The 26406-nt window shown below is 42.6% G+C and overlaps 1 protein-coding gene across 1 annotated transcript; it reads left to right on the top strand.

The window, feature by feature from the left end:
- Positions 1-350: 350 nt before the first annotated feature.
- On the top strand, positions 351-25867 carry SPMIP11 (sperm microtubule inner protein 11). Its single transcript, XM_067698694.1, has 4 exons — positions 351-844; positions 23054-23176; positions 25245-25389; positions 25819-25867. The coding sequence occupies exons 1-4, from the start codon at positions 700-702 to the stop codon at positions 25865-25867; spliced, it is 462 nt and encodes a 153-aa protein (XP_067554795.1). The 5' UTR covers positions 351-699.
- The last annotated feature ends 539 nt before the right edge of the window (positions 25868-26406 follow it).

The following is a 26406-nucleotide window of genomic DNA, read 5'->3' on the forward strand; positions in this document are numbered from 1 at the left end:
CATATTCAGATTTATTATATGCATTATATACATATATAAGGTTCCATTATATGCAGAACACTATGCTGAGGAAATCTGCACACATTATCTCATTTAATTCTCATAACTCTATGAACTAGATATCCGCCCTTTTTTTTTAATTAAGAAACTGAAGCTTAATCAATTCAAAGTCAGACACTTAGAGTATGGCAAAACTAAGATTTAAGCCCAGGTCATTGCTCTTTCTACTCACTGCTTTCTGCAAATAAGACTAGGGCAGGGCTTCCCTGGTGGCGCAGTGGTTGAGGGTCTGCCTGCTAGTGCAGGGGACACGGGTTCAAGCCCTGGTCTGGGAGGATCCCACATGCCGCGGAGCAACTGGGCCCGTGAGCCACAACTGCCGAGCCTGCGCGTCTGAAGCCTGTGCTCCGCAACAGGAGAGGCCGCAATAGTGAGAGGCCCGTGCACCGCGATGAAGAGTGGCCCCCGCTTGCCACAACTAGAGAAAGCCCTTGCACAGAAACGAAGACCCAACACAGCCATAGATAAATAAATAGATACATTTTTAAAAAATAAAAAAAGACTAGGGCAAGCAAAAGGGTGACTGGCTCTTGTTTCCTGTGCCACTCCAGCCCACTCCAGCCCCACTGTGAACTCATAAATCCTGTGCCTCCTTAGACAAAGGGAGTGTCAGTCATAGTGATTCTTCAGGACATTACCATGGTTACCAAACAGACTCCAGAGCTCCCGCCTGAACATTCCAGAAGAGGACAGGGAGGACCCAAGATGGCCTTCTTCAACTTATATCTATTAGGATATCAAAATGCCTTTCGGAACAAGAAAAGGGACACAACTGAAGAAACATGTAAGGGGAACATAGAATAGAGGGTTAGAAGGGCCACTTCTTAGCCATTTCTTTTCCTACTTTGGGTTAGAGTTTTATCCCCCAAGATTAACAATTATACTAGTTAAAATTATGGCATACGGAAGATATCCATTCCCTTTCCTGTCATTTAATATCCTTATTAAGACACCCAATTTGTTCAACCGAATAAGTGTATTCTTATTCATTTGCTCATTTAGTCAACATTTATTAAGCACCAACTATGTGTCAGGCTTTATGTTGGTGACTAGCGTTACAAAGATGGATAGGATTAGACCTCTCTCTGCCATAAAGTAGCCGACCATCAGATGAAGATAAGCATGCAAACAAAAAAATTTGCAATATGGTGTATGAGTCAATTAAATATGGAATGCTATGGAACCACAAAAGAGGAAGTACCTGATGCTACTGGATTTGAAATGAGAATAGGGGGATCCTTTAGAGAAGACCTCACACAGGAAATGCTTCCAGGACTGAGCATTAAAGGATGATTGGAGTTCACCAAGTAGATGACAAGGGAATACAGCACAGACAAAGGAACAGAGAATCGAGAGAACCTTATTAAGTGAACTCCAAGTCCTTGGGTACACATAAAGCATAGACAGGAGGTGAGAAGCAGGCCTTGAAAGCTAGGCAGGGGCCAGATAACTGAGTATACTGTTAGCCATGCTAAACCTTTTAACTTTATAGGGAACCATTGAAGGAGTTTTAGTAGGCAGTGAGTATGTATCAGACCTGTATTATATCCACAATACCTAGCAGTACCTCACATAATAGAGGTTTGACAAATATATTTGTAGGGTGAGTGAATGAATAAGTGATACTGAGTGACAAAACTAATTCTAAAGGGAGAGTTTACAGGAAATGTGACAAGATTAAGGTCTTAAAAGATGAATTGCTTGAAAGCACAGAAATGAAGGAGAAAGGGTATTCTAGGCAGAATGGAGAACCCATGTGAAGGAAACTAAGCGTGGGCAGGTACTAAAGCAAAAGTTGCGTTGGGGTAAAGGGAGGAGATAACTGGGAAAAAATAAAGTAACGTTAAGATTGAGAAGGACTGATCTTGTACAGGCCTCCATTGAGCACACTCTGTTCTCTTTCTAATTCCTTCAGAGAAGCTCTGTTTCACGTATTCAGCTCTGTTTCACACATTCCCACTAATGGACACTAGGAATCCCTTAATAGGCCTACACCAGCCCTCCCCTGCTTGCCCCCACCCAGCTGGGTCCTGGCATTATGCCACAGGGATGCTATTGTCTCCAAATTAGGAGTTCTTCACCCTCTCTTAGAGAAACACACTTGGCCTAACCCACAAATTTCCCTTCTTCCATTTTGGGTTATTACATACTGCCCTCCTGTTACGAGAGTTGAAAATTTAGCTTTCTTATACTATACTGTGTGCTTCCCCTCTCTCATCCTAGTTTTTCCAGTATAGTTATGTCCCAGTTTTAGGTTTGTGGTAAGCAAAATTCTAAGAATGACCCTCAATGAACTTTGCCCTTATATAATCCCCTCCCCTTTGAATGTGGGCAGAACCTCAGAATATGATGGATAACACTCTGGTGATTGTTACTTTACATGGAAAAAAGGAGATTATGTGAGTGGGCCTAATCTAATCACACAAGCCTTTTAAAAGCAGAGTGGTTTTTTCCAGTTAACAGCAAAAGAGGAATTCAGAGATTGGAAGCATGTGCAGTTTTGAAGATGCAGGGGGCCTCCATGCCAATGTGGGTGGCAGTTAGGAGCTGAGAGTGTCCCAGCTGACAGTCAGCAAGGCATCAGTCCTATAACCAGAAAAACCTGAATTCTGCCAATAACCTGAATGAACCTGAAAATGGATTCTTCCCTAGAGTCTCCACATAAGACCCCAGCCCAGCCAACACCTTGATTTCAGCCTTGTGAGACTAAGCAGAGACTACCAGACTTACAGAACTGTGAGATAGTAAGTGGATGTTGTTTTTTTGTTTTGGGGGTTTTTTTTTTTACTATTTTTGGCTGCGTTGGGTCTTCATTGCTGCGCACGGCCTTTCTCTAGTTGTGGCGAGCGGGGGCTACTCTTTGTTGCGGTGCGCAGGCTTCTCATTGCAGTGGCTTCTCTTGTTGCAGAGCATGGACTCTAGGCATGCGGGCTTCAGTAGTTGTGGCTCGCGGGCTCAGTAGTTGTGGCTCAGTAGTTGTGGTGCACAGGCTTAGCTGCTTCATGGCATATGGGATCTTCCTGGACCAGGGCTCGAACCCACATCCCCTGCATTGGCAGGCAGATTCTTAACCACTGCACCACCAGGGAAGCCTGTGGATGTTGTTTTAAGCCACTAAATTTGATGATTTGGGATGTAACAATAGAACATACAAGTTTAAATCTATAGTCTTGTAGTCTTACAAATATGTAAAAATTGTTCACTGCTAAGCCAAATAATGTCACTATAATAACTTTTTTGTTCAATTTTTTGTTCATCCCTAGAGTTAAGGATTGCCACCATTTTTTCACTTGCTTAGCTCTCCAGGTAACTACTGTTACTTTTTTCCACAAATTACTTCAACAGCTCTATTAAATGCCCAATGATATTTTTTTCCAATCACTCAAAACACAACAAACAATCTACCAAAACACAACAAATAATCTACCAATTCCTTTTTTCCCAAACTTTCTCTCTCCTACTCCTATACTCTGCCTTCTCCTACTCCTGGCGCATAGCTCTTGTCCTGAAACTTGCTTTTGCCTCTCTCCAAAGTTTTATTCCCTATTTCCTGGATCCCATGTTTTCTTTCTTGGTTTACTCTCTCCCTTTCCTGGAATATATCCTTGAATAGTTTTCTAGGAATGTGTAAGAGGTATATTTTTGAGTGAAGAATGATTTTATTCTACCCTCACACATTTTCTTTAATGAATTTATTTATTTATTTATTTTTGGCTGCGTTAGGTCTCCGTTGCTGTGCGTGGGCTTTCCCTAGTTGCGGTGTGCGGGCTTCTTATTGCAGTGGCTTCTCTTGTTGCGGATCACGGGCTTCAGGCGCACAGGCTTCAGTAGTTGTGGCATGCGGGCTCTAGAGCACAGGCTCAGTAGTTGTGGCCACGGGCTTAGTTGCTCCGCAGCATGTGGGATCTTCCTGGACCAGGGCTCAAACCCGTGTCCCCTGCATTGGCAGGAGGATTCTTAAGCACCGTGCCACCAGGGAAGCCCTACCCTCACACTTGATTGTCAAGTTTTTCCAGATATGAAATTCTAGGTCGAAAATCATTTTCTGAGAATTTTGAAGTTATACCTTCATTGTCCTCTAACTTCCAGTTGGATTCTTTTGTGTATGATGTATTTCTCTCCAGAAACTTTTGATTTTCTTTTTGTTCCCTAGTGTTCTGAAATTTCATAATGTTGGAATTTGCTGTAGATCTTTTTTCCTTCACTGTGATAGGCATTCCCTGAGCTTTTTCAATCTGGAAATTTGTGCACTCTATTTCTGACAAATTTTCCTTTATTATTTCTTTATTAATTTATTCTCTATTTTCTCTCCTCTCTTTTTGGAACTTCCATTTGTCAGCTCTAAAACCTTCTGAACTGGTCCTGTAACTTAATTAAACTTTCTCTATGCTTCCCTTGGGTTTTAAAACATTTACTCTTTGGGACGTTCCTCACTTTTATCTTCCAACCTTCTGTGTTAATTATCTATTTCTGTGTAACAAATTACCCTAAAACATAGAGGCTTAAAACAACGAACATTTATTACCTTATAGTTTCTGTGAATCAGGCATCCAGGAGCAGTTTAGCTGGTTCGTTCTGGCTCAGGGTTTCTCTTGTGGTTGCAGACAGGATGTCAGCAGGGGCTGCAGTCATCTCATAGCTGGAGGCCTCAGTTCCTCTCTGGCTATTGACAAGACACCTCAGTTTCTCACCACGTGGGCCTTCCAATAAGCTGCCTGAGTGTTCTCACTTGGCAGCTAACTTTCCTCAGAGCAGGTGATCAGAGAGTGAGAGAGAGTGGGAGGAGGAAGGAAGCCGCAATGCCTTTTTATGACAGTCCCAGAAGTGACTGTGACTTCCACCTTATTCTGTTTGTTAGAAGAGAATTACTAAATCTAGCCCACACTCAAGGGGAGGGGTAATAAAGAAGTTGTGGACCTACAGGAAAATCACCATACCTTTGTATCATAACATTTTATTTTGGTTACTATAGTTTTAATTTCCAAGGGCTGTTTTTGGTCCTCTGGTTTTCCTTTTCCATGTCTTCTTTTTTCTTTAGGGATATTATACTTTATTTGAAATTCTCTTCTGTTCTCTGCATTAGCTCTGTTTCCTCTGCACCCTTTTTCCTATGAGTTTATTTTGATCTCTATTTTCCTCATTGATAACTATTGTCAAATAACTGGTGATCCTTGGCTCTCCATTGTAAGTTAAGAGTGAGGAACTGAAAAGCTGACTAGAAGCCTGGAGGGCAGGGGTAGTTAGCCACTGTGGGCTTCACTGGGAGCTTTCCTCTGGATCTCTACATTTTCTCCAGGGAAGAACACTATAATTGCTTCTCTGGGGATTGGTTACATGTTTGTCTGCTAGCATACTGGGATCAAGACAGGTGAAGGGGGCACTGAGTCTCACCTTTGAGGATCTCGATTTTCACTTATTCATCGTATTTTTAGTCTTGCACCATATGCCGTCCCTCACAGTAAATCTTGTGCAGGAGTGCAGTGCCCCCAAGATTCAGTTCCTCCAGAGAAATCTTTCTCTTTTTCCCCAGTTTTATTGAGATATAATTGACGTATAACATTGTGTAAGTTTAAGGTGTACAATATGTTGATTTGATACGCTTAAAATATATTGCAAGATGATAACTACCCAAGTATTAGCTCTAATACCTCCATCACGTCACGTAATTGCCATTTCTTTTTTGTGGTAAGAACATTCAAGATCTACTCTCTCAGTACCTTTCAAGTATATAATGCAGTATAATTACCTATAATCACCATGCTGTACATTAGATCCCCAGAACTTATTCATCTTATAACTGGAAGTTTATACCCTTTGGCCAACATCTCATCCCCTCACCCCCCAACCACCATTCTACTCTGTTTCTGAGTTCCGCTTTTTTAGATGGCACGTCTAAGTGAGATCATACAGTATTTGTCTTCTTCTGTCTGACATATCTTACTTAGCATAATGCCCTCAAGTTTCATCCATGTTGTTGCAAATGACAGGGTTTCCTTCTTTCTCATGACTGAATAATATTTCATGGCATATATATATATATATATATATATATATATATATATATATATATATATATATACATCACATCTTCTTTATCCATTCATCCATTGACAGACACTTAGGTTTCCATATCTTGGCTATTGTGAATAATGCTGCAATGAACATGAGAGTGAAGATACCTCTTCAAGACCCTGTTTTCACTTCCTTTGGATATATAGCCAGAAGTGGGATTGCTGGACAGAGAAATCTTTTATCTCCTTGTTGGGGCATGGTGGTTTGCCTGGTTGTGCCACATGCCCTGTAGACAGAGTTTCAGTGACCACCTTCCTGTTTTCGGACCTAGTCTTTACCTGTACCTTCTGTGGTACCTGCTACGTTCTAAGGTTTGAGCCTCCCAAATGAATTAGCTCAATTCTGCATGTATCCTTCACTGCAGAAACTTAAGTTAAAACTTTTCCTATTCTGATAAATTTGTTACTACCCCTCTCTCTACTTTCCATTTTTCAAAAGATATTTCCACTGAAATATATCATCTTGCTATTGTATCCTTGCTCTCTCTTTGACCTTGAAGGTTAATGCCATTATTGTTGTTGTTATTTTGATGTGATTTTAGCAAATTTAGGAGGGAAAGGAAATAAACTTTATGGTTAATTAACCATCTTTAAAATGTATTTTCATGACATAATTTCAAAATTATAGAGTGCTTCCCTGATGGCGCAGTGGTTGAGAATCCGCCTTTCAATGCGGGGGACAGGGGTTTGGGCCCTGGTCCAGGAAGATCTCACATGCTGTGGAGCAACTAAGCCTGTGTGCCACAACTGCTGAGTCTGCACTCTAGAGCCCACGAGCCACAACTACTGAAGCCCATGCGCCTGAAGCCCGTGATCCGCAACAAGAGAAGCCACTGCAATGAGAAGCCTGCACACCCCAATGAAGAGTAGCCCCTGCTCAACGCAACTAGACAAAACCCGCGTGCAGCAACGAAGAGCCAACGCAGCTGAAAATAAATAAATAAATAATGTATTTTCATGATATAATTTCAAAATTATAGAGGGCTTCCCTGGGGGTGCAGTGGTTGAGAATCCGCCTGCCAATGCAGGGGACACAGGTTCGAGCCCTGGTCTGGGAAGATCCCACATGCCACGGAGCAACAAAGCCTGTGCACCGCAACTACTGAGCCTGTGCTCTAGAGCTTGCCCACCACAACTATTGAAGCCCATGCACCTATAGCCCATGCTTTGCAACAGGAGAAGCCACGGCAACTAGAGAAAGACCCAATGCAGCCAAAAATAAATAAATAAATTTTTTTTAATTATAGAAAAGTTGTAAGACTGGTACAAAAGAAATTCCCTATACCCTTAACCCAGATTAGTCAATTGTTAATATTTGGCCACATTTGCTTGCTCTCTCTCTCTCCATATATATATAATTTATATATTTACATATCTATATATAAACATCTATTTTTTTCTCAGCTAGTTGAGAATAAGCTGCTCATATTATACCCTTTACTCTCAAATATTTCAGTTTGTATTTCCTAAGAATAAGAACATTTTCTTAGATAACAACCCACAGTATAGGTATCAAACTCAGCAATTTTAACACCAATACAATACTATTTAATTATCTATAGTCTATATTCCAATTTTGCCAATTGTCCCATTAATGTCCTTTAGAACAAAATTTTTCCTTCTAGGATAAAATTAAGGATAAGACTGATCATAGAAATAGAAATAATTGGTTAATCAATTATTTGATTGGTTAATTAACCAATTAAATTAATTAATTATTGATAAATCAATCCAATAAGGATTGCATTTAGTTGGCAGGTCTCTTTAGTCTCCTTTAATCTGGAACAATTCCTCTGATGCTTTGTTTCATGACATTGACAATTTTAAGAGTACAGGCAAGATATTTTATAGAATTTTTCTTAATTTGGGTTTGTCTGATGTTTCTCAAGATTAGATTAGGTTTAAATATTTTTGGCAGGACTAAGCAATATCATGTCTTCAATACATCACATCAGGAGGCTTGTGATGTCATTTTGTCCCATTATTGGTGATGTTAACTTTGACCATTTGATTAAGGTGGTGTTTTCCAGTTTTCTCCACTGTCAAGTTACTATCTTTGTTTTGTAATTAGTAATAATTACCAGGAAGATACTTTGAAAAAATGTAAATACCCTATTCTTCATCAAACTCTCGCTTACTAGTTTTAGTATATAGTGATGGTTCAATTATTTCTATGATAGTTGCAAAATGGTACTTTTCTAAATCACATCCATTTGAATTTAAAGTGTAATTTTTTGAAGTTTGAGTTTTTCCAAATCATTCAATTTCATTTTTATACAAACCACTGCTCTTTTTTTTTAATATCTCATAAATTTATTTCATGCTTGCTTGTTACATTTTATGTAGAAAGGTTGGGACTGTTTGCGTTGGGTGCCCCTGGTAAATCTCATGGAGGCACTCACTGCTCTTTTTTGAAAAATATATATTCTATTAGTTGAAATAATATATCATTAAATTGCAATATTGCAATTACAGAATAAACCTGGCATGAATTGTATGGGGAGGAGAACCACAGCTGGCCCTTGGTGTGCACACAACTCCAGTGGGAGCGTAAGTGTGCAGGTGTACTCTAGAGTAGCTCTTGGCTGCAACTGGAGTGTTGCAGGCATTTTTTAATATGTTTTTCAGAGGAAATGGAGAACATTAATTAATCTAGCAAGTCTATTCAATGGAGTTTCTTTTATTTAATATTTATTATTTATTTATTTATTACTTATTTAGGCTGCGCTGGATGTTATTTGCGGCATGCGGGATCTTTAGTTGCAACATGCAGGATCTTCACTGTGGCATGAGGGATCTTCATTGCGGCATGCGAGCTCTTAGTTGCAGCATGCATGTGGGATCTAGTTCCCCAACCAGGGATTGAACCTGGGCCCCCTGCATTGGGAGCCCAGAGTCTTACCCACTGGACCACCAGGGAAGTACCCTCAATGGAGCTTCCTTAGAAGAGCTTCTACTATATATATAATATTGAGCTATTCACACTTAATAGTCTAAAATACATCAAGAAACTAGGGCACCTTGGACTTCCCTGGTGGTCCAGTGGTTAAGACTCCGCGTTCCCAACGCAGGGGGCATGGGTTCGATCCCTGGTGGGGGAACTAGGATCCCGCATGCTGCACAGTACGGCCAAAAAAACAAAAAGAAACTAGGGTACCTTAAAGGATTACTGATAAAAACATAGATAAGTGTCCCGGACCAAGTTGGAGATTCCTGAATATTTGCCAAATTCAGTATGTGAGTTAGGATGCAGGGGGGGAATAAATGTGAGATCCCTTTCCAGACACATTTTAGATGCTTAGAATTCCTTGTAGTGAAATATCACCCAAATGAAACTAACATAATATTTTATGTAAACTATATATCAATTTTTTTTGAAAAAGAAATATCTCCCAAAGATAATGATATCTGGTAGAAATTGACAAGATATCGTAAAATTCATATGGAAATATATAGGACCCAGAATAACCAAAGCAATCTTGAAGAATAACAATGTTGGAGGACATACTTCCCAATTTCATATCTTCTACAAAGCTGCTATAATCAAGACCGTGTTATATTGGCATAAGAATTGCCATATAGATCAGTGAAACAGAATTGAGAGTCCAGAAATAAACCCTTAATTTATGGTCAATTGATTTTCAACAAGAATGCCAAGACAATTCAATGGGAGAGAATAGTCGTTTCAACAAATTGTGCGGCAAAAACTGGATAATCACATGCAAAAGAATGAAATTGGACCCCACCTCACACCATATACAAAAATTTACTCAAAATGGACCATAGACATAAATGTAAGAGCTAAAACTTTAAAACTCTTAGGAGAAAAATCTTCATGACCTTGGGATTAGGCAGTGGTTTCTAAGAAAAGACAATAAAAGCGTAAGTGACAGAAGGAAAGACAGATAAATTGGATTCCATCAAAATTTAAAACTTTTGTGCTTCAAAGTTCACTATCAGGCTTCCCTGGTGGCGCAGTGGTTGAGAGTCCGCCTGCCGATGCAGGGGACACAGGTTCGTGCCCCGGTCCGGGAAGATCCTACATGCCGTGGAGCGGCTGGGCCCGTGAGCCATGGCCGCTGAGCCTGCGCGTCCGGAGCCTGTGCTCCGCAATGGGAGAGGCCACAACAGTGAGAAGACCGCATACCGCAAAAAAAAAAAAAAAGGTCACTATCAAGTAAGTGAAAAGAGGATTTTTTCGTAAATGTTTGGATTACAAGGCAGATTTAAAATAAATAAGTATAGGGACTTCCCTTGTGGCACAGGTGTTAAGAATCCTCCTGCCAATGCAGGGGACACGGGTTCAATTCCTGGTCCGGGAAGATCCCACATGCTGCGGAGCAACTAAGCCCATATGCCACAACTGCTGAGCCCGTGTGCCACTACTGCTGAAGCCCGTGCACCCTAGAGCCCGTGCTCCGCAACAAGAGAAGCCAACACAATGAGAAGCCCACGCACCTCAACAAACAATAGCACCCGCTCGCCACAGCTAGAGAAAGCCCGCACACAGCAATGAAGACCCAATGCAACCAAAAATAAAATTAAAAATTAAAAAAAAAAAGAAAACACTTTGTAAGTTAATTTGGAAAACTTTCCCATAGGACATAGCCCCAGAAGCCTAAGAGAAAAGATTGACAATTTTTCCTAAATAAAAGTTATAATTCTGTATCGAAAGACATCATAAAGTTAAAAGGCAAGAAAGAGACTTAAGAGGTGAATTCCCTGGCAGTCCAGGGGTTAGGACTCTGTGCTATCATTGCCAAGGACCTGGGTTTGATCCCTGGTCTGGGAACTAAGATCCCACAAGCCGTGCGGCACTGCCAAAATAAATAGATAAATGAAAGAGAGACTAAGAGAAAAGATTTGCCATATACAGGTGTTTGTGTGTGTGTGTGTGTGTGTGTGTGTATACACATATATTTACGTATATACATATATACACACACCTCTATATAAACACACACATATATACATATATTCATATTTATAATTTATATATATAATTTCAGAATACATAGAAACCTCCCAAGTAAGGCACCAATCCAGACTCCCCTTCTCATCCAACATCAGATAATTATTTATTGGGAACTGATTGTGCCAGGCACTGTGTCAGGCACTAGGAATACAACAGTGACTAACACAGACAATAAACAGGTAAATAAACAAACAAGATATTCACAGAATATAACAAGTACTGGGAAGGATATAGGGTGGGAGAGTTGATGCAATGGATCAGAAGTTATAAACTGCTGGCCAGAGGGCCGGACTCAGCCTGCAGAGTGATTTCTTAAAAAATTTGGACGCACATCTAAAAATCAGGAGGTTTTATGTAAAATCCACATTTCTGACTTCTCTTAAAAATTAGAACTGGCCACACTGGCCCTAAATTCCCACATGACCACAGCTGACCAGAGCAAAGTAGCAGCTGCCCCTTTAGATGGGACAGGTTTCTTAGTTGTTTTACTCATAAACATTATCTGCCTGACTCTTATAGGCAACTGAGTTTGCAGATCCCATGATGGAGAGTAACTTGGAGAGGCCCACTTTATTTATTTATTATTATTATTTTTTTTTTTGGCTGCGTTGGGTCTTCACTGCTGCACGCAGACTTTCTCTAGTTGAGGCGAGCGGGGGCTACTCTTCATTGCAGTGCACAGGCTTCTCACTGTGGTGGTTTCTGTTGTTGCAGAGCATGGGCTCTTAGGCACGCAGGTTTCAGTAGTTGTGGCATGCAGGCTCAGTAGTTGCGGCTCGCAGGCTCTAGAGTGCAGGCTCAGCAGTTGTGGTGCATGGGCTTAGTTGCTCCGGGGCATGTGGGATCTTCCCGGACCAGGACTCAAACCCATGTCCCCTGCATTGGCAGGCAGATCCTTAACCACTGTGCCACCAGGGAAGCCTGAGAGGCCCACTTTAGACAGTAATCAAGGAGGTAATGTTTGAGCCACACCGTGAAGAATGAGAATGAGCCAGCCATGTGTAGAGCTGAGGCAAGAGCTTCATCCTCATAAGAGCAAATTTCAAAATCTAGAAGGAATTCAAGGCTAAAACCATAACAAAGCACTTCCAACTCCCACTTTGATCACAGACTGCTTTCACTGCATCCCGGCCAGAACCCTGTAACTCATCTCCCATTTCTGACAAGCCATTTTTTCTCATTTTTCCTTCTGTGGTTGATTTCTAGTTTCATACTGTTATGGTCAGAAGAGATGCTTGAAATAGTTTCTATCCTCTTAAATTTGTTGAGTCTTGTTTTGTGTCCTTTATATAGTCTATCCTAGAGAATGTTCCATGTGACTTGAAAAGAATGTGTATTCTGGGTTTGTTTTGTTTGTTTGTTTTTGTTTTGTTTTGGATGTAGTGTCTTGTAGATATAAATTAAGTCCAACTGTTTTATTGTGTCATTTAGGATCTCTGTTGCATTATTGATTTTCTGTCTAGAAGATCTGTCCATTGATGTCAGTGAGGTATTAAAGTCTCCTACTATTGTTGTATTCCTGTCAATTTCTCCCTTTATTGTCTGTTAGTATTTGTTTTATATTTAGGTGCTCCTATATTGGGTGCATATATGTTAACAAGTGTAATATCCTCTTCTCATAATATAATGATTCCTTTATCATTATATAGTATTCTTCTTTGTCTTTCTCTATGGACTTTGTTTTAAAGTCTATTTTGTCTGGTGTGAGTATTGCTACAGCTGCTTTCTTGTCATTTCCATTTGCATGAAATATCTTTTTCCATCCCATCACTTTCAATCTATGTGTGTCTTTTGCCCTCAAGTGGCAGCATATTGTAGGTTCTTGACAAGTCATTTTAATTGTGCACATCCTGAAATATCTGTGCACAAAGACATTCAGGGAACTTGGCTACCCTCTGCCAACTTTGGCTTCAACCATGTTATTCACACTTCCACCTGAAAATTCCACTCAATAGTAATTATGTGCTATTCATAGTATTTCCTTGAAGCCACTTGAGCTGCCCAGGAGCTGAAGTCTGGGACCACATGGCCAAGCTCCGGGGCACATAGGCTGACTCTAGAAGCTCAGGATAAGGCTATGAAACTTCAGGGAGTTGGAGTGTGGAGCCCCAGGGAAACCTATGAAGACAAAGGTATGTGTATTTGGCCCTCCTCCTAGGACATCTAGTCTTCCTAGAATGATTAGTACCATAACCACAAATCTCAAGTGAGCACTTGGGACTTCCTGAAAATCCTATTATATTTCCCTAGCCACTCTCCCACTCCTCAAGGCAACTTCCCCTCTCTCCTCAAATCTCTAAAATCCCCTCTCGATCCTCACTGAGCTAACTTCCTTGCTCCTTATTTAACTAAAAATAGAAGCAATCAAAAGAGACTTTCCATCATCACATCTAACCTTCCACTGCATTTATACCTTCCCTCTGGTACAATGAATGAACTGACTCCATTTGCGTACTGGATCTCATCCACACTTTCCTCAAAGATTTTGCTCCTGTAATTATCCCCCTCTCCCTCAGTTTTTTCCCTCTTCCCAGATCATTTCCATAAGTATACAAATGTGCTGTAATCATTCCATCTGGGGAAAAAAAAGAATCCTCTCTTGACCAAATGGTCCCCTCAAGCTATTGTCCCCATTTCTTTCTCCGCCACCTTCTCCCCTTTCCCACTCCTGATTATACCAAAACTCCTGGGAAAAGTAGTTTATACTCATCGACAAGAGAAAAACAACCATGCTGATTGGCCTCACCTTAAATTCCTGTTCACTAAACTCAAGTGGGCCTCTATGGCTGCCCAGAAGTCAGACTACATTTCCTTGTTCTATGCATTCTCTCACTCTCCTGAAGGCCACTTCATACCTTCTCTTTCCTCAAACCTCTAACACCTCATCTCCTATCCTCACTCTCACATAATGACTTTCCTTCTATTTCACAGTGAAAACAGAAGCAACTGGAAGATAATTTCTATAACCTCTCACAAAATCATGTCTATCCATCTACCTGCATCTGTGCTGCTGAGGTTGCTTGAAATATGTCTTATTATAATAAGTGAATGGTCTACACACGTTAAGACCAGCCCCTCCACTTGTGCATCAGATCTCATATTGTTGACTATTCAAGGACACTACTCCAATATTCTTCACACCCTATTGCATCAGTTTTTCTATCTCTGGCCATTCCTATCTACCTACATTCATGCTATAATTTCTTCCATCTTAAAGCCCTACATCCTATTTCCCTGCCCACCCCCCATACAGAAAAATTCTTCAAAAGAGTTGTCTGGTCTTTCTGTCTCTAAATATCCTGCCAGTCTCTGTTTTTGTTTTTTTGTTTTTTTGTTTTTTTTGCGGTACGCGGGCCTCTCACTGTTGTGGCCTCTCGCATTGCGGAGCACAGGCTCCAGACGCGCAGGCTCAGCGGCCATGGCTCACGGGCCCAGCCGCTCCGCGGCATGTGGGATCTTCCCAGACCGGGGCACGAACCCGTGTCCCCTGCATCGGCAGGCGGACTCTCAACCACTGCGCCACCAGGGAAGCCCTGCCAGTCTCTCTTGAACCCATGCCAATCAGGCTCTTGCCCCTACCACTCCACTGAAACTTCTTATGTGTCTAGTCACCAATGCTCACATCCATGGTGATGTTGCTAAATTAAACGGTAAGCTCTTAGCTCTCATCTTATTTAACATATCAACAGGAAAGTGCAACAGAGCTCACCTGGTTCTGAATCCTGGTGCTGCTGATGTTGCTTGAAATATGTCAGCTGGCAGAGATTTGGGAATGTGGACCACCGTAACGGGGAACTTGGCTCATACCTTCCTATTACTTCAGAACTGGTTTGGGAAAGTATGTATGGAGAAAATACAGCATTCTGTTTGACTCTTAGAAAACAACATCCATCCACCTTGCTTACCCAAGTCTTTCTAATCCCTATTTCTACATTCATTAATTCAAGGAACACACAGTTCCTGACTGTGCTCACCCTTAGTTCCATGTGATCTTGCAGGACTCTAATTTGTCATTCACACTTGTCTTCAGAATGATTCTCTGGCCCTGCTCTCTTTCTGGCTGATTTCACCTTGTTAATACATTCACTCAAGTGGCTTGACCTTTTTCTGTCCCCCTGTACTAGCACTTCAACCTGTTCTCCATGCTCAAATCAAGCGCACTCTTAATTGGCCCTTCAATGAGGGTTTTAACAGCAACCATTAAAATGAACTTATGAACACTTCTCATTCTTAACACATACTATAATATTTTTAAGTCATTCACAATTTTTCTTTGAAGAAAGTTTTTTTTCCCTTCTAGTAGATGTGAGGGTCCACTCAAGCTTTCCTTATTATAGTCATAATGAAAACTCATAGACATGAGTCAACACAGGTAACTATTCTGCCAGTCTCTGCCTCCTTCCTTTCTTTTCCTCCTGATAAAGAACCAAAATAGAAAAACCAAGGAGGAAAACTGAGTGTGGAGAGCATACCTTGGTCTATCCTTGACTTCAGAAACTCATTTTTATCAGGTACTCAAAGTTATTCAGATTCATGGAGCTAACTCGCTAAGCAAATTCAGAGTGCCTGTTTCCTCACTTGTAAATGGAGATAATAATGCCTTCCTTATAGATTTGTTGTGGAGATTAAATTATATAATGTATGTAATACAGCTAAGACCTAGCACATAAAACTGTACAACAGATGATTGGAAGAAAAGTGATAAATCATAATAAGTAAGTTATTATTTACATATGGAATATATACCTTTCCTCTGACTGGAATATCTTTGTCCTGCTACTCAAAACATACTTGCCAGGACAGGGTACCTGAAAAGCAATACACACACACACACACATATACACACACACATATATACGTACATTTTTTTTTTTTGGTCGCACAGCTTGTGGGATCTTAGTTCCCCAACCTGGAATTGAACCTGGGCCCTTGGCAGTGAAAGTGATGATCCTAACCACTGGATCGCCAGGGAATTCCCATGGAAAGCAATATTTTTAACCATAAGATTCCTTGAGAAGCAACAAATGCTAGCTGGCTTCAAAGGATAGCTCATCCAGGCCCTGAAAGAGCCTGGTCAATTGCAGCCACCCACAGAAGAGCATCCCTGACCAGTGACCAGAACTCTCTTGTCTACTAATCCGTAGATTCCTGCCCCTCCCAGACTCACCCTTCCTGATAATACTACTAGTTGCCTCTGCAGGTTCAGCCCAGCTTCCTGTGTTCATTCACCTTGAGTGCCTAAGCTTTCCCTTCTCTGTCCTGCCCAGGGGAGCATGGCCATATATCTGTCTTTTTCTTTGCTGAATCTGTCTCACCACCTGCTTTGAACCCTGTCCTCCCACCTACTCTTAGCGTCATACCTGGACACTCCTCTTGGTCCAGGAGTGTCAGAATTTCAGAAAAATTCCCTTTTTTCTGGCCCTTTGCTGAGACAACTAACTCCCTTGCCTCGTTATATGAAAACCCGTGGTCAAGCTAGGCATCATCCTAACACAAATCTACACTCAGGGCGTTGCCCACTGACAGGTGTCTCAGAGGCAAATCGATGGGGGTGGGTGGTTAAGAGTGCTTATGCTTATTCTTGGCTTGAAACGAATGACCTCTCCCTGCCAGACTCTCTAGTGACTGCCCTCCAGCCACAGACACGATGACCTCCAAGCTCCGCACATCCAAAGGGCCTCACTCCATCTTCCTCCACTGCTGCCTTTATCATTCCTTCTCCCAGAGGAATTCACTAATGAGTCCTCCAAGTTGCTCTTACTTCCAAATGAATCTCTTCAAAGAAAAAGTAAATCTCACATTTTTGGTAAAAGCCGAGCATATATCACTTGTACTCTCATTTTCTGGATCGTGTCAAAGGGGTGCCATAGGTGGTTTTTCCCACCCTGATTGGAATGTCCTCTGCTCAGTCTCCTAGTTCTCCTGACCTCTCCTGGCTGCCTGTTTGGTGACCCGCTATTAGGAGACAGCTGGAGATGCCACTTAGACTCCAGCAGAGGGCACTGTAGTTCTGGCTTTTCAAACAGGAGCATGAATGGCACAATTCAGCCAAGAGTGAACTGGCCAAAACCTCGGAGCCCCTCTGCCTTTCTAAATGGATAAACATACTGAAGTTACAGAAATGTATTTTGGAAACACTCATATGTCTCATAGCTGCTATAGACCATCATCCCCATCCACCTGAAACCAGAAGGGAGAAGGTACTCAAGCTACTCACAGCTACAATCTGTCAAAGCCTAGGGAGTGGGCACCTCCAAGGTGGATGACTGTGTCTGTATTGCAGCAGATAGACCACATTTTCCACAGGGGCTTGGCATTTCCCCACTGGTTGTCCTCACTGGGACTGATCTAATCCACTGAAGACTGGCGCCCCAGGTTCCAGTCCTCTCTGCTCCCTCGATGCTGGCCATAGGAAACGATATTCCACAATTCAGTGAATCTCAGGGAGGCAGGGATCTGCCTCTAGAACAAGGTGATATCATCACGTCTCTCTCCCAACTCAAGGCTTCTCCAAGTTGAGCAGACACCCTTGACAGGGCCCCCATTGAGCTGTACACAGGGGAGCCCATTAAGAGGCTAGTTCTATCAGTTCATGTTTTTCCTTAGTCCTTGGTCTTTCCTGGAAGGCCTGATGAGATGATTTCAAGAGCCAGTTTAATGCGGTGGTTAAGAGCATGGGCTCTGGAGCCAAACTGCTTGGGTTAAACTCATGTCTCTGCCATACGCTGGTTATGTGACCTTGGGCAAATCACTGAACTTCTCTGGGCCTCTGTTTCTCCATTTACAAAATAAGATAGTAACAGTACCTACCTTTTATAGTTGTGCTGAGCACATTCACTAATTATTAGCCCTTTTTATTGTTGTTATCTCTAGAATATCCGTGTAGTCCATTTTACATCAGCAGTCTGCAACCAGCAGTAAGCCTCTCTGTTATCTCATGCCCCCTCCACCTCCCCTGTGTAACAAGTGCACCACTTTGAGGAAGATATTTTTGGAGGCAAAGGAACTGTCCCCATGTGTAAAATGTGCCCTGGGAATTGGTCTGGCTCTCTGGGTTTATGCTCTTGTCCACTTCCTCCCAAAGCACTGACTATTTCCTTATCTCAGGAAAGACAATAAGTGCAAGATAGCCTTCAAAACATACTTTAGCCAATTTCAATCCATGTTAACGCGCCACTCAACTTTGAGGGATTAATGCCCCACAGCTGATACGACCTCTTAGACAGGAGTCATATTTTATGTACAGTACCACAACATTTTCTCTCAAACTGATCTTGTATAAATTTCTAGTCAGGGTGGTATTACTCTGCTTGCAGTGACACCAACTTCAAGACAACTGCAAGTAATGTCTGTTAGATATTATCACCACCATGTACTCAGAATCTGGAACAGACAGGCAAACACCCTAACCTGAAAGTCAGAATCCTGGGAGCCACTGAGGTAGACCCATTCTAAAAATTCTTCAGCCTGAAAACATTGCGGCCAATCAGCCCCAGTTCCAGCGAACAGAGGCAATGGGCAAAGCAGTGGAAAACTAAGATTTTGTGACCATCCCAGTGGCTCTGGGAAGCTTATACTATTGAGAAATCTGCAACAGAAATTTGGAAAAGTAGAAGGTCCACCCAAGTACTTCTGCACTACCCTGTATGTCCTTCATGGTCCATTCAAAGCATTAAATCTGGTCTTATGGCAACTCCTAATTTATGGCCTGGCTCTAGAAGAAATTGTCAGGGCCCTTCCTTCGTATCTATTTATCACAAAAAAACATATGGAGTATAGTATTAACTGGGTGAGCGAAGAACCTGTGTTATACCATCTACCAACAAAATGATGGATTCATCTACCTTGCCATGGTGGAGTTATAAAGAGTTCATTGCATCCCTCTACCCAGACATGCCCTTTCACAAGTAGCTGTGGCATGATTCTCACCTACCCCTCACCACCCTTCACCTCAAGTGGCTTCCAAAACTTGGCAGCTTGCAGAAGCTACGGGTTACCAAAAATATCTTCCAGCTCGCCAAATACTGATCCGAGGAATATGCCAACTGGTGCTTGAGTCAAGAGGAAGGCATCCAAGTGGGTGATGCTGTCCAATACACCTCCAAGCACACAGTAACCCATACAGGAAGCTGGAAGACTACTACTTGGAAACTGAGATAATAGAGAGCATCATCTGGCTGTACCCTAAAGAACAGTCTGAGGCCTCGGGACCCGATAAAGAGCTCCCACTGTCACCTGCACCCAGACCAATAATTACTTGTAGTCCAGGTCCCACTGCCTACTAGGAATATGCTCTTGCTCTTTCTCCTCAGTCTACACTTACTTGGCCATAGACATTGTGACACCTTCACTTAGCCCAAAGTCAAACGACCAAACTCAAATGACACTGCTTCTAGGAAATGGCCCCTCATTGCTATAAACTGTGATGAAGTAAGTTCAGCCCCTGGTTCAGTCCAGGCTTCCACCTGCCCAAGCCCTCAACTGTCAAGGGAGGGGATTCAAACAGTGTCCCACTCTGGTAATGTCATTGTCTCAGAGAATGTTAAAGGAGATTTCCACTAGAGTGCAAAAGGGAGTGCGGAGGGACAGATGATGACGAATGCGTGGGGCCAAGCAGGATGAAGGGGGAAAGGCAGGAGCTTGGGAAGGACTATAAAACAGAGGTGGGGGGGCTTCCCTGGTGGCACAGCGGTTAAGAATCTGCCTGCCAATGCAGGGGACACGAGTTCGAGCCCTGGTCCAGGAACATCCCGCATGCCGCGGGGCAACTAAGCCCGTGCACCACACCTACTGAGCCTGCGCTCTAGAGCCCACGAGCCACAACTACTGAGCCCGTGAGCCACAACTACTGAGCCCGTGAGCCACAACTACTGAAGCCCGCGAGCCTACAGCCTCTGCTCCGCAACAAGAGAAGCCACTGCAATGAGAAGCCCGCGCACTGCAACGAAGACCCAACACAGCCAAAAATTAATTAATTAATTAATTAAAACAGAGGGGGCATCCCCACCATCCACCAGAGGTGAGTCAGCTATCTTAACAATTTCAAGAGAGAATGGCAAATTTTGACCCAGTTCCTGACAAGCCCAGGATTCTGAGATGCAAGCCAAATCTAGCCTACTTAAGCAGAACATGAATTTATTAAAAGAATATTGGTGGGATTACATCAAACTAAAAAGCTTCTGCACAGCAAAGGAAACAATCAGCAAAATGAAAAGGCAGCCTATAGTACGGGGGAAAATACTTGCAAACCATGTATTTGATAAAGGGTTAATATCCAAAATATATACGGAATTCCTGTAACTCAACAGCAAAAAAAAAAAGAAAATCCAACAAAAAATGGGCAGAGGATCTGAAAAGACATTTCTCCAAAGAAGACACACAAATGGCCAACAGGTATATGAAAAGATGCTCAACATCTAATCATGAGGGAAATGCAAATTAAAACCGCAATGTCCCCCACACCTGTTAAAGTGGCTATAATCAAAAAAACCCACAAGAGATAACCAGCATTGGTGAGGAAAAAAGGGAACCCATGTGCACTGTGGTGGGAAAGCAAATGGGTGCAGCCAGCATAGAAAACAGTAAGGTGATTTCTCAAGAAATTAATAGAACTACCATATAATCCAGCAATCCCACTTCTAATAGATATCCTGAAAGGAACTGATATCACGACCTCAAAGAGATATCTGCACTGTCATATTCGTTGCAGCATTATTCACAACAGCCAAGATATGGAAGCAATATAAATGTCCATCAACGCATGAATGGGTTTTTTATTTTTTTAAATTTTATTATTTTTTAAAATGTTGGTTTGTTTATTTGGCTGCGCCAGGTCTTAGTTGCAGCACGCGGGGTCTTCGTTGCTATACGCGAGATCTTCGTTGCGGCATGCGGGATCTTTTTTAGTTGTGGCATGCAGGCTCTTAGTTGCGGCGTGAGGGATCTAGTTCCCTGACCAGGTAATTGAACCCTGGCCCCCTGCATTGGGAGGGCGGAGTCTTAACCACTGGACCATCAGGGAAGTCCCTGAATTTTTAAAATGTGGTATATGCATACAATGGAATATTATTCAGCCTTAAAAAAAGGAAATCCTGCCATTTGCAACAACATGGATGAATCTGGAAGACATTATGCTAAGTGAAATAAGCCAGACACAGGACAAATACTACATGATACCACTTGTATGAGGAATCTAAAATAATCAAACTCATAGAAGCAGAGAATAAAATGGTGGTTGCCAGAGGCTGGGGGGAGGAAGAAACAGGGAGGTAGTAATCAAAGGGTATAAAATTTCAGTTATGCAAGATGAATAAGTCCTAGAGATCTACTATACAGCACAGAGCCTATAGTTAATACTGTGTTATATACTTAAAACTTCGCTAAGAGGTTAGAGCTTATGTTAGATGTTCTTGTCAAAAAAATAATAACAACAATAAACAAAGAAGGTGGGAGGAGATTTTTGGAGGTGATGTATATGTCTGTGGCATAGATTGTGGTGATGGTTTCACAGGTGTATACTTATCTCCCAACTCATTAAGCTGTATATATTAAATATATACAACTTTTTCTGTTATACAATGAAGTAGTTTATAAAAAAAGGAATATTGGGAAACATATAAAAATTGTAGAAGGAACAGGGAACAAAGCTTGGCAGAGGGTAACCAGAAACAATGTTCAGAATCATGCTGCAGACCTGGCTGGGCACAGACGCCACTGCATTCGATGCTGTGGTGGGCACTGCTGACACCAAGGACACTGGGCCCCGGATACTGCTGCTCGAAACAAGATGCAGCTTCACTGCCCCAACTTCCATCAACAGAAAAAGACTTTACATGGTCCCAGCTTCTTTGCAACCCCAATCTTTGATTCAAAATCTGGAGAAGATGTGTTGATTGGCCTACCAAAACTCTTTGCCCATGGCCTCGCTACACAAGAGGCTGGGTGTCTTGGTCCATTCAGGCTGCTGTAACAAAATACCATAGACTGGGTGGCTGATAAACAACAGCAATTTATTTCTCACATTTCTGGAGGCTGGAAGTCCAGGATCAGGATGCCAGGTGAGGGCCCTCTTCCAGGTTGCACACTTCTTATTGTTTCCTCACATGGCAGAAGGGGCAAGGAAGCTCTCTCAGGTCTCTTTTACAAGGGCACTAATTCCATTCATGAGGGCTCTGCCTTCATGAATCACATCCCAAAGGCCCCACCTCCAAATACGATTACCTTGGGCATTAAGTTTTCATCAAGTGAATTTGGGGGGGATGGGAACATTCAGACCATAGCACTGAGGAAGGAAGGTCTGGTTTTTTCAGTCACTGTAAGATACAGATTTTGCCTCAGAGGAGATTCCTAAACTCCCATAAGAATGCTAAGTCTACACTACCCTACTTTACACTGCCTTTCCAGCTGCCGGCCCCGTCCCTCTCCACTTTACCCAGCACTAGTCCAGCTCTAGGTCAACAGCAAGCTGAGGCCTCTCTAGCGCTCCTAACACACTTGATATCTCGCTGCCCGAAATGCTCTTCCTGATACTACTATGTCCCATGATCCCTCCTTATCCTCCAATACTTAGCTTAAACGTAATTTCCAGTTAGACCAACTGAAGCTCTGCAAATATGCCGATCTCAGGAAAGGAGTACCCATCCAGACAAGGGGCCTCTTTCACCTACACTAACCCTAAGTATTTGTCAATATCCTGATTCTAGCAGGAGGCCACTCAAAACCAGGAGTCAGGGAGGAGCAAGACAGTAGTGAGGAAGGTCTGATCACTGTTCTCCCTCCCTCCCCTCTGTCACAGGCATTTTGATTTGACTCCTGAGATCCTGAGAATCGGATGTGAGTGGCTTGGAGAGATCCCTGCCCTGTGCCTGGTTGGCATGGAGACCAGAGACTCAGAAAGTCAAATAACCCCATTTGCTAAGTACTCAGAGCAAGTCTGCTCTCGTTTCAGACCAGAAAGAACCAGAGCCCACTAGGCTTCCCCCTATTATCTCAGAAGATGGGAATCATTCCGTGCACCAGAATAGCCACACAAGGTACCAGGAAGCTGTACGGAAGGTGTTGTTAAAGACATGTAAGTATCTGGGATTTGTCACCTGCTAGGGGCAGAAAAGATGTGTCTGAGTTCGTAAAGAATGGCTGGGATGTGGTGGGGCATTGTTATAGAGCAGGGGATGGGGGCAAAAAGAGCCAAGAAGAGACTGAGAAGAAGAAGGAGAAAGTAGACTTGAATGGTGGGGTAAGAAAGATAAAATAAAAACTGAATCAGACTTGGAAGCAGAAGATCCAGGTGTGAGTACTATTTCTGTCTCTTTTAAGTGTCTCACCTTGGGCAATCACTTATCCTTTTGTAACCTGCTTCCTCGTTTATTTAAAAAAACAAAACAAAAAACCAGAAAATGCCTACTCTACCAATCTTACAGAATTGTTGTGAGGATCAAAGCTTTGGAATTTGAACTGAGTTTAAACTCCAAATAAGCCGTGTGACCTTGGGGAAATTCCTTCAACCACTTAATCTCTCTGGATCATCTGAAAATCGGAATTATACTGCCGCATTTTTTGTGAAAGTTAGAGAAAATGTACATTTAAAAAAGCACCTAGGACAACCTACTGAAACATGCAAATACTGAGGAATCTCCAGGGAATTCTACTATGTAAAGAAAGCCAATCCCAAAAAAGATCCCATACTGTATGATGCCATTTACATAACATTCTTAAAATGACAAAATTATAGAACTGAAGAGCACATTATTGATTACCAAGGAGTGGAGGGAGGAGGATGTGGTTATAAAAGGGCAACTCCAGGATTCTGTGGTGGTAGAACCGTTCTGTATCAATATGTTAATACCCTGGTTGTAATAAAGTGCTATAATTTTACAAGATGTTACCTCGGTGGGGGCTGGGAGGACATGGCTAAAGGGTACACAAGATCTCTGTCTTTCACTTCTTACAACTGTATGTGAATCTATCATTATCTCAAAATTAAAGTTTAATTTAAAAAAACAAATACTTTCAGAAACTAAAAAAGATACGCATGAAGAGGAATATCTTATTTCTACGAGCAAAACTTTTTAAAAGCTTTTTATCGATTAATAGGAAAACAACTAAGTGAAAAATATAACATCTACTCAATAGCATATTAGGGATTTAAAAAATAATAATGATTATAAAGACCATACAGCTAGAATATTAGGCTATAATTTTTTGTTTTAAAAATATACAAATTTTATGGGCTTCCCTGGTGGTGCAGTGGTTGAGAGTCCGCCTGCCGATGCAGGGGACACAGGTTCGTGCCCCGGTCCGGGAAGATCCCACATGCCGCGGAGCGGCTGGGCCCGTGAGCCATGGCCACTGAGCCTGCGCGTCCGGAGCCTGTGCTCCACAACGGGAGAGGCCACAACAGTGAGAGGCCCACGTACAGCAAAAAAGAATAAAATATATATATATATATATAATTTTTATACACTGGTATAGATTTATTCAAATAAATAAAAAGTGAAAATCCAAAAAAAAAGAAAATCTAGGTAAGTCTGGTATTATTTCAAAATTTTAAAAACACTTAATACCTAATACAACATTTAGAACATAACAGGTGCTTGATAAATGATATCTATTAGTAATATCCAAACATGAGATAGTATCACTGCTAAATTTCAGAGAATTACCTGAAATGAGCAAAGAGGGGAAAAAAAAGAACCAGTAGACTCACCTTGCACATTTTCCAAGTGTGTTGGGTGGTTAGAACTCTGTGCTCTCACTGCCGAGGGCCCGGGTTCAATCCCTGGTCGGGGAACTAAGATCCCACAAGCCGTGTAGCACGGTCAAAGAAAGAAAGAAAACAAACCAAGTGGGTTGACCACTTGTTTTTCCACCACCTTAGCACTTGGGGAAAGCTCTCTTGGAGATGGGCTTATAGCAGAAGCAGGAAGAACCAAGACTGATTCCACTGACCATGAAGGGTGCGAGATGCTGGAGAGATGCTGGAATCCAGAAGTGGAACTCAGTGTGGTGACCACATTTCCAGGACTTCTCAGCACCTGGTCAGGCCCAGTTGCTAGGCTGGGCTTGTGATGCCCTGAGGCGCAAAAGGGAGCAAACAACTCTAAGAAATTGGATAACCTGCCCTTCCCCCAACCATTCAGTCCCCAATCAGGTCTTCAGAGTCCCCCTGACTGATGCTCAGAACTTCAGCTTCTGGCGGTCCCACAGTCCAGGAGTGCGCCCAGAGGACACCATGCCATGGATCCGGAGCCCCCGCCACTGCCTCATCAGAAGCCCAATGACCAGGTTAGGCTGGAAGGGTGAGGGTGGGGAGATCAAGGGAAGTATTACTCCTTCCCCTCACTGAAATCCTTGGGAGACTCTTGCATTTCTAGTCAGAGTTGGGAAATGGAATAGGAAGTTTTGGTCTTACCAGGGACAACTGGCCCCAGAATCTGGGCAGTGCTGGCATTCAAAGGAACGAAAGATTGGTCTGTGTCTTTGCGTTTTGCCTTACGGATATGACTTCTGAATAGACACAAGGATCTACAGCACTCCTGTGGGAGGCCCGGGGTGTTTCAGCTCCCTTCATTGCCACCTCGCACCCCTCTAACCACCATCCATTGGCAGTAGCCCCACTTCTTCATCACCACCTCTGCCCATTCTAGGTTTGAGCACCCCCGCCCCCATCCAGCCTAACCTGGCTGAATCTGAGACCCTACCTCTCTTTTCCAGGTTTATAGATCACTCTATTCTCAATGACAGAAACTTCAGTCTATATTGAGCAGGATGTGTTTGCAGAAGGACAAGATAAACTCTGGATGGAGGGCAAAGAGGGAAAGAGGGAGGTGTGCTGGTTCCAATGGCTGCCTAATGGGAGGAGGGGATTGAGAACACGGAATAAACAGATTGGACTAGAAGTCACTCGTGTGCACTGCAAGTGAGGGGGAGGGAAATTATTCCAATACCCAAATTCCTGGGAGATCAGGATTGTGAGAGATTCCTGAAGGAGCCAGAACTTGGTGTTTGGCTTGGGAGGGGCCAGGGCACTGGAAAGACCACCACAGGGGTTCCTGAGCTCATGCATGGCAGGGGTCGGAGTGACAAATCTCGGAAGACACCCTGCCCCTCGTGATGCTGACAGGTCTTGGAGTAGTCATGCTCTGTGAAGACGCTGCCGTTTCACCTTGGCAAGAAGAAAACCAGAGGAAGCCCTCTGACCACAGACGAGAGAGGTCCACAGAGCCCCCAGACTGGGGCCTGCCTCCTACGCCAGGCTCTGCCACTTCTGACCCAACCCACAGCCCAGAACAGCTGCAGAGA

This window comes from Pseudorca crassidens, chromosome 11 (genome assembly GCF_039906515.1).
Source record: "Pseudorca crassidens isolate mPseCra1 chromosome 11, mPseCra1.hap1, whole genome shotgun sequence".
Lineage (NCBI taxonomy): Eukaryota > Metazoa > Chordata > Mammalia > Artiodactyla > Delphinidae > Pseudorca > Pseudorca crassidens.

What these genes read in the sequence shown, in the direction of transcription:
- SPMIP11 (XM_067698694.1), top strand. Translation starts at nt 700, where the DNA reads ATGGTTACCAAACAGACTCCAGAGCTCCCGCCTGAACATTCCAGAAGA. An exon ending in GGACACAACTGAAGAAACAT is followed by an intron (nt 845 to 23,053) that starts GTAAGGGGAACA and finishes CTCTCGTTTCAG; the next exon opens with ACCAGAAAGAACCAGAGCCC. An exon ending in GAAGGTGTTGTTAAAGACAT is followed by an intron (nt 23,177 to 25,244) that starts GTAAGTATCTGG and finishes CCAACCATTCAG; the next exon opens with TCCCCAATCAGGTCTTCAGA.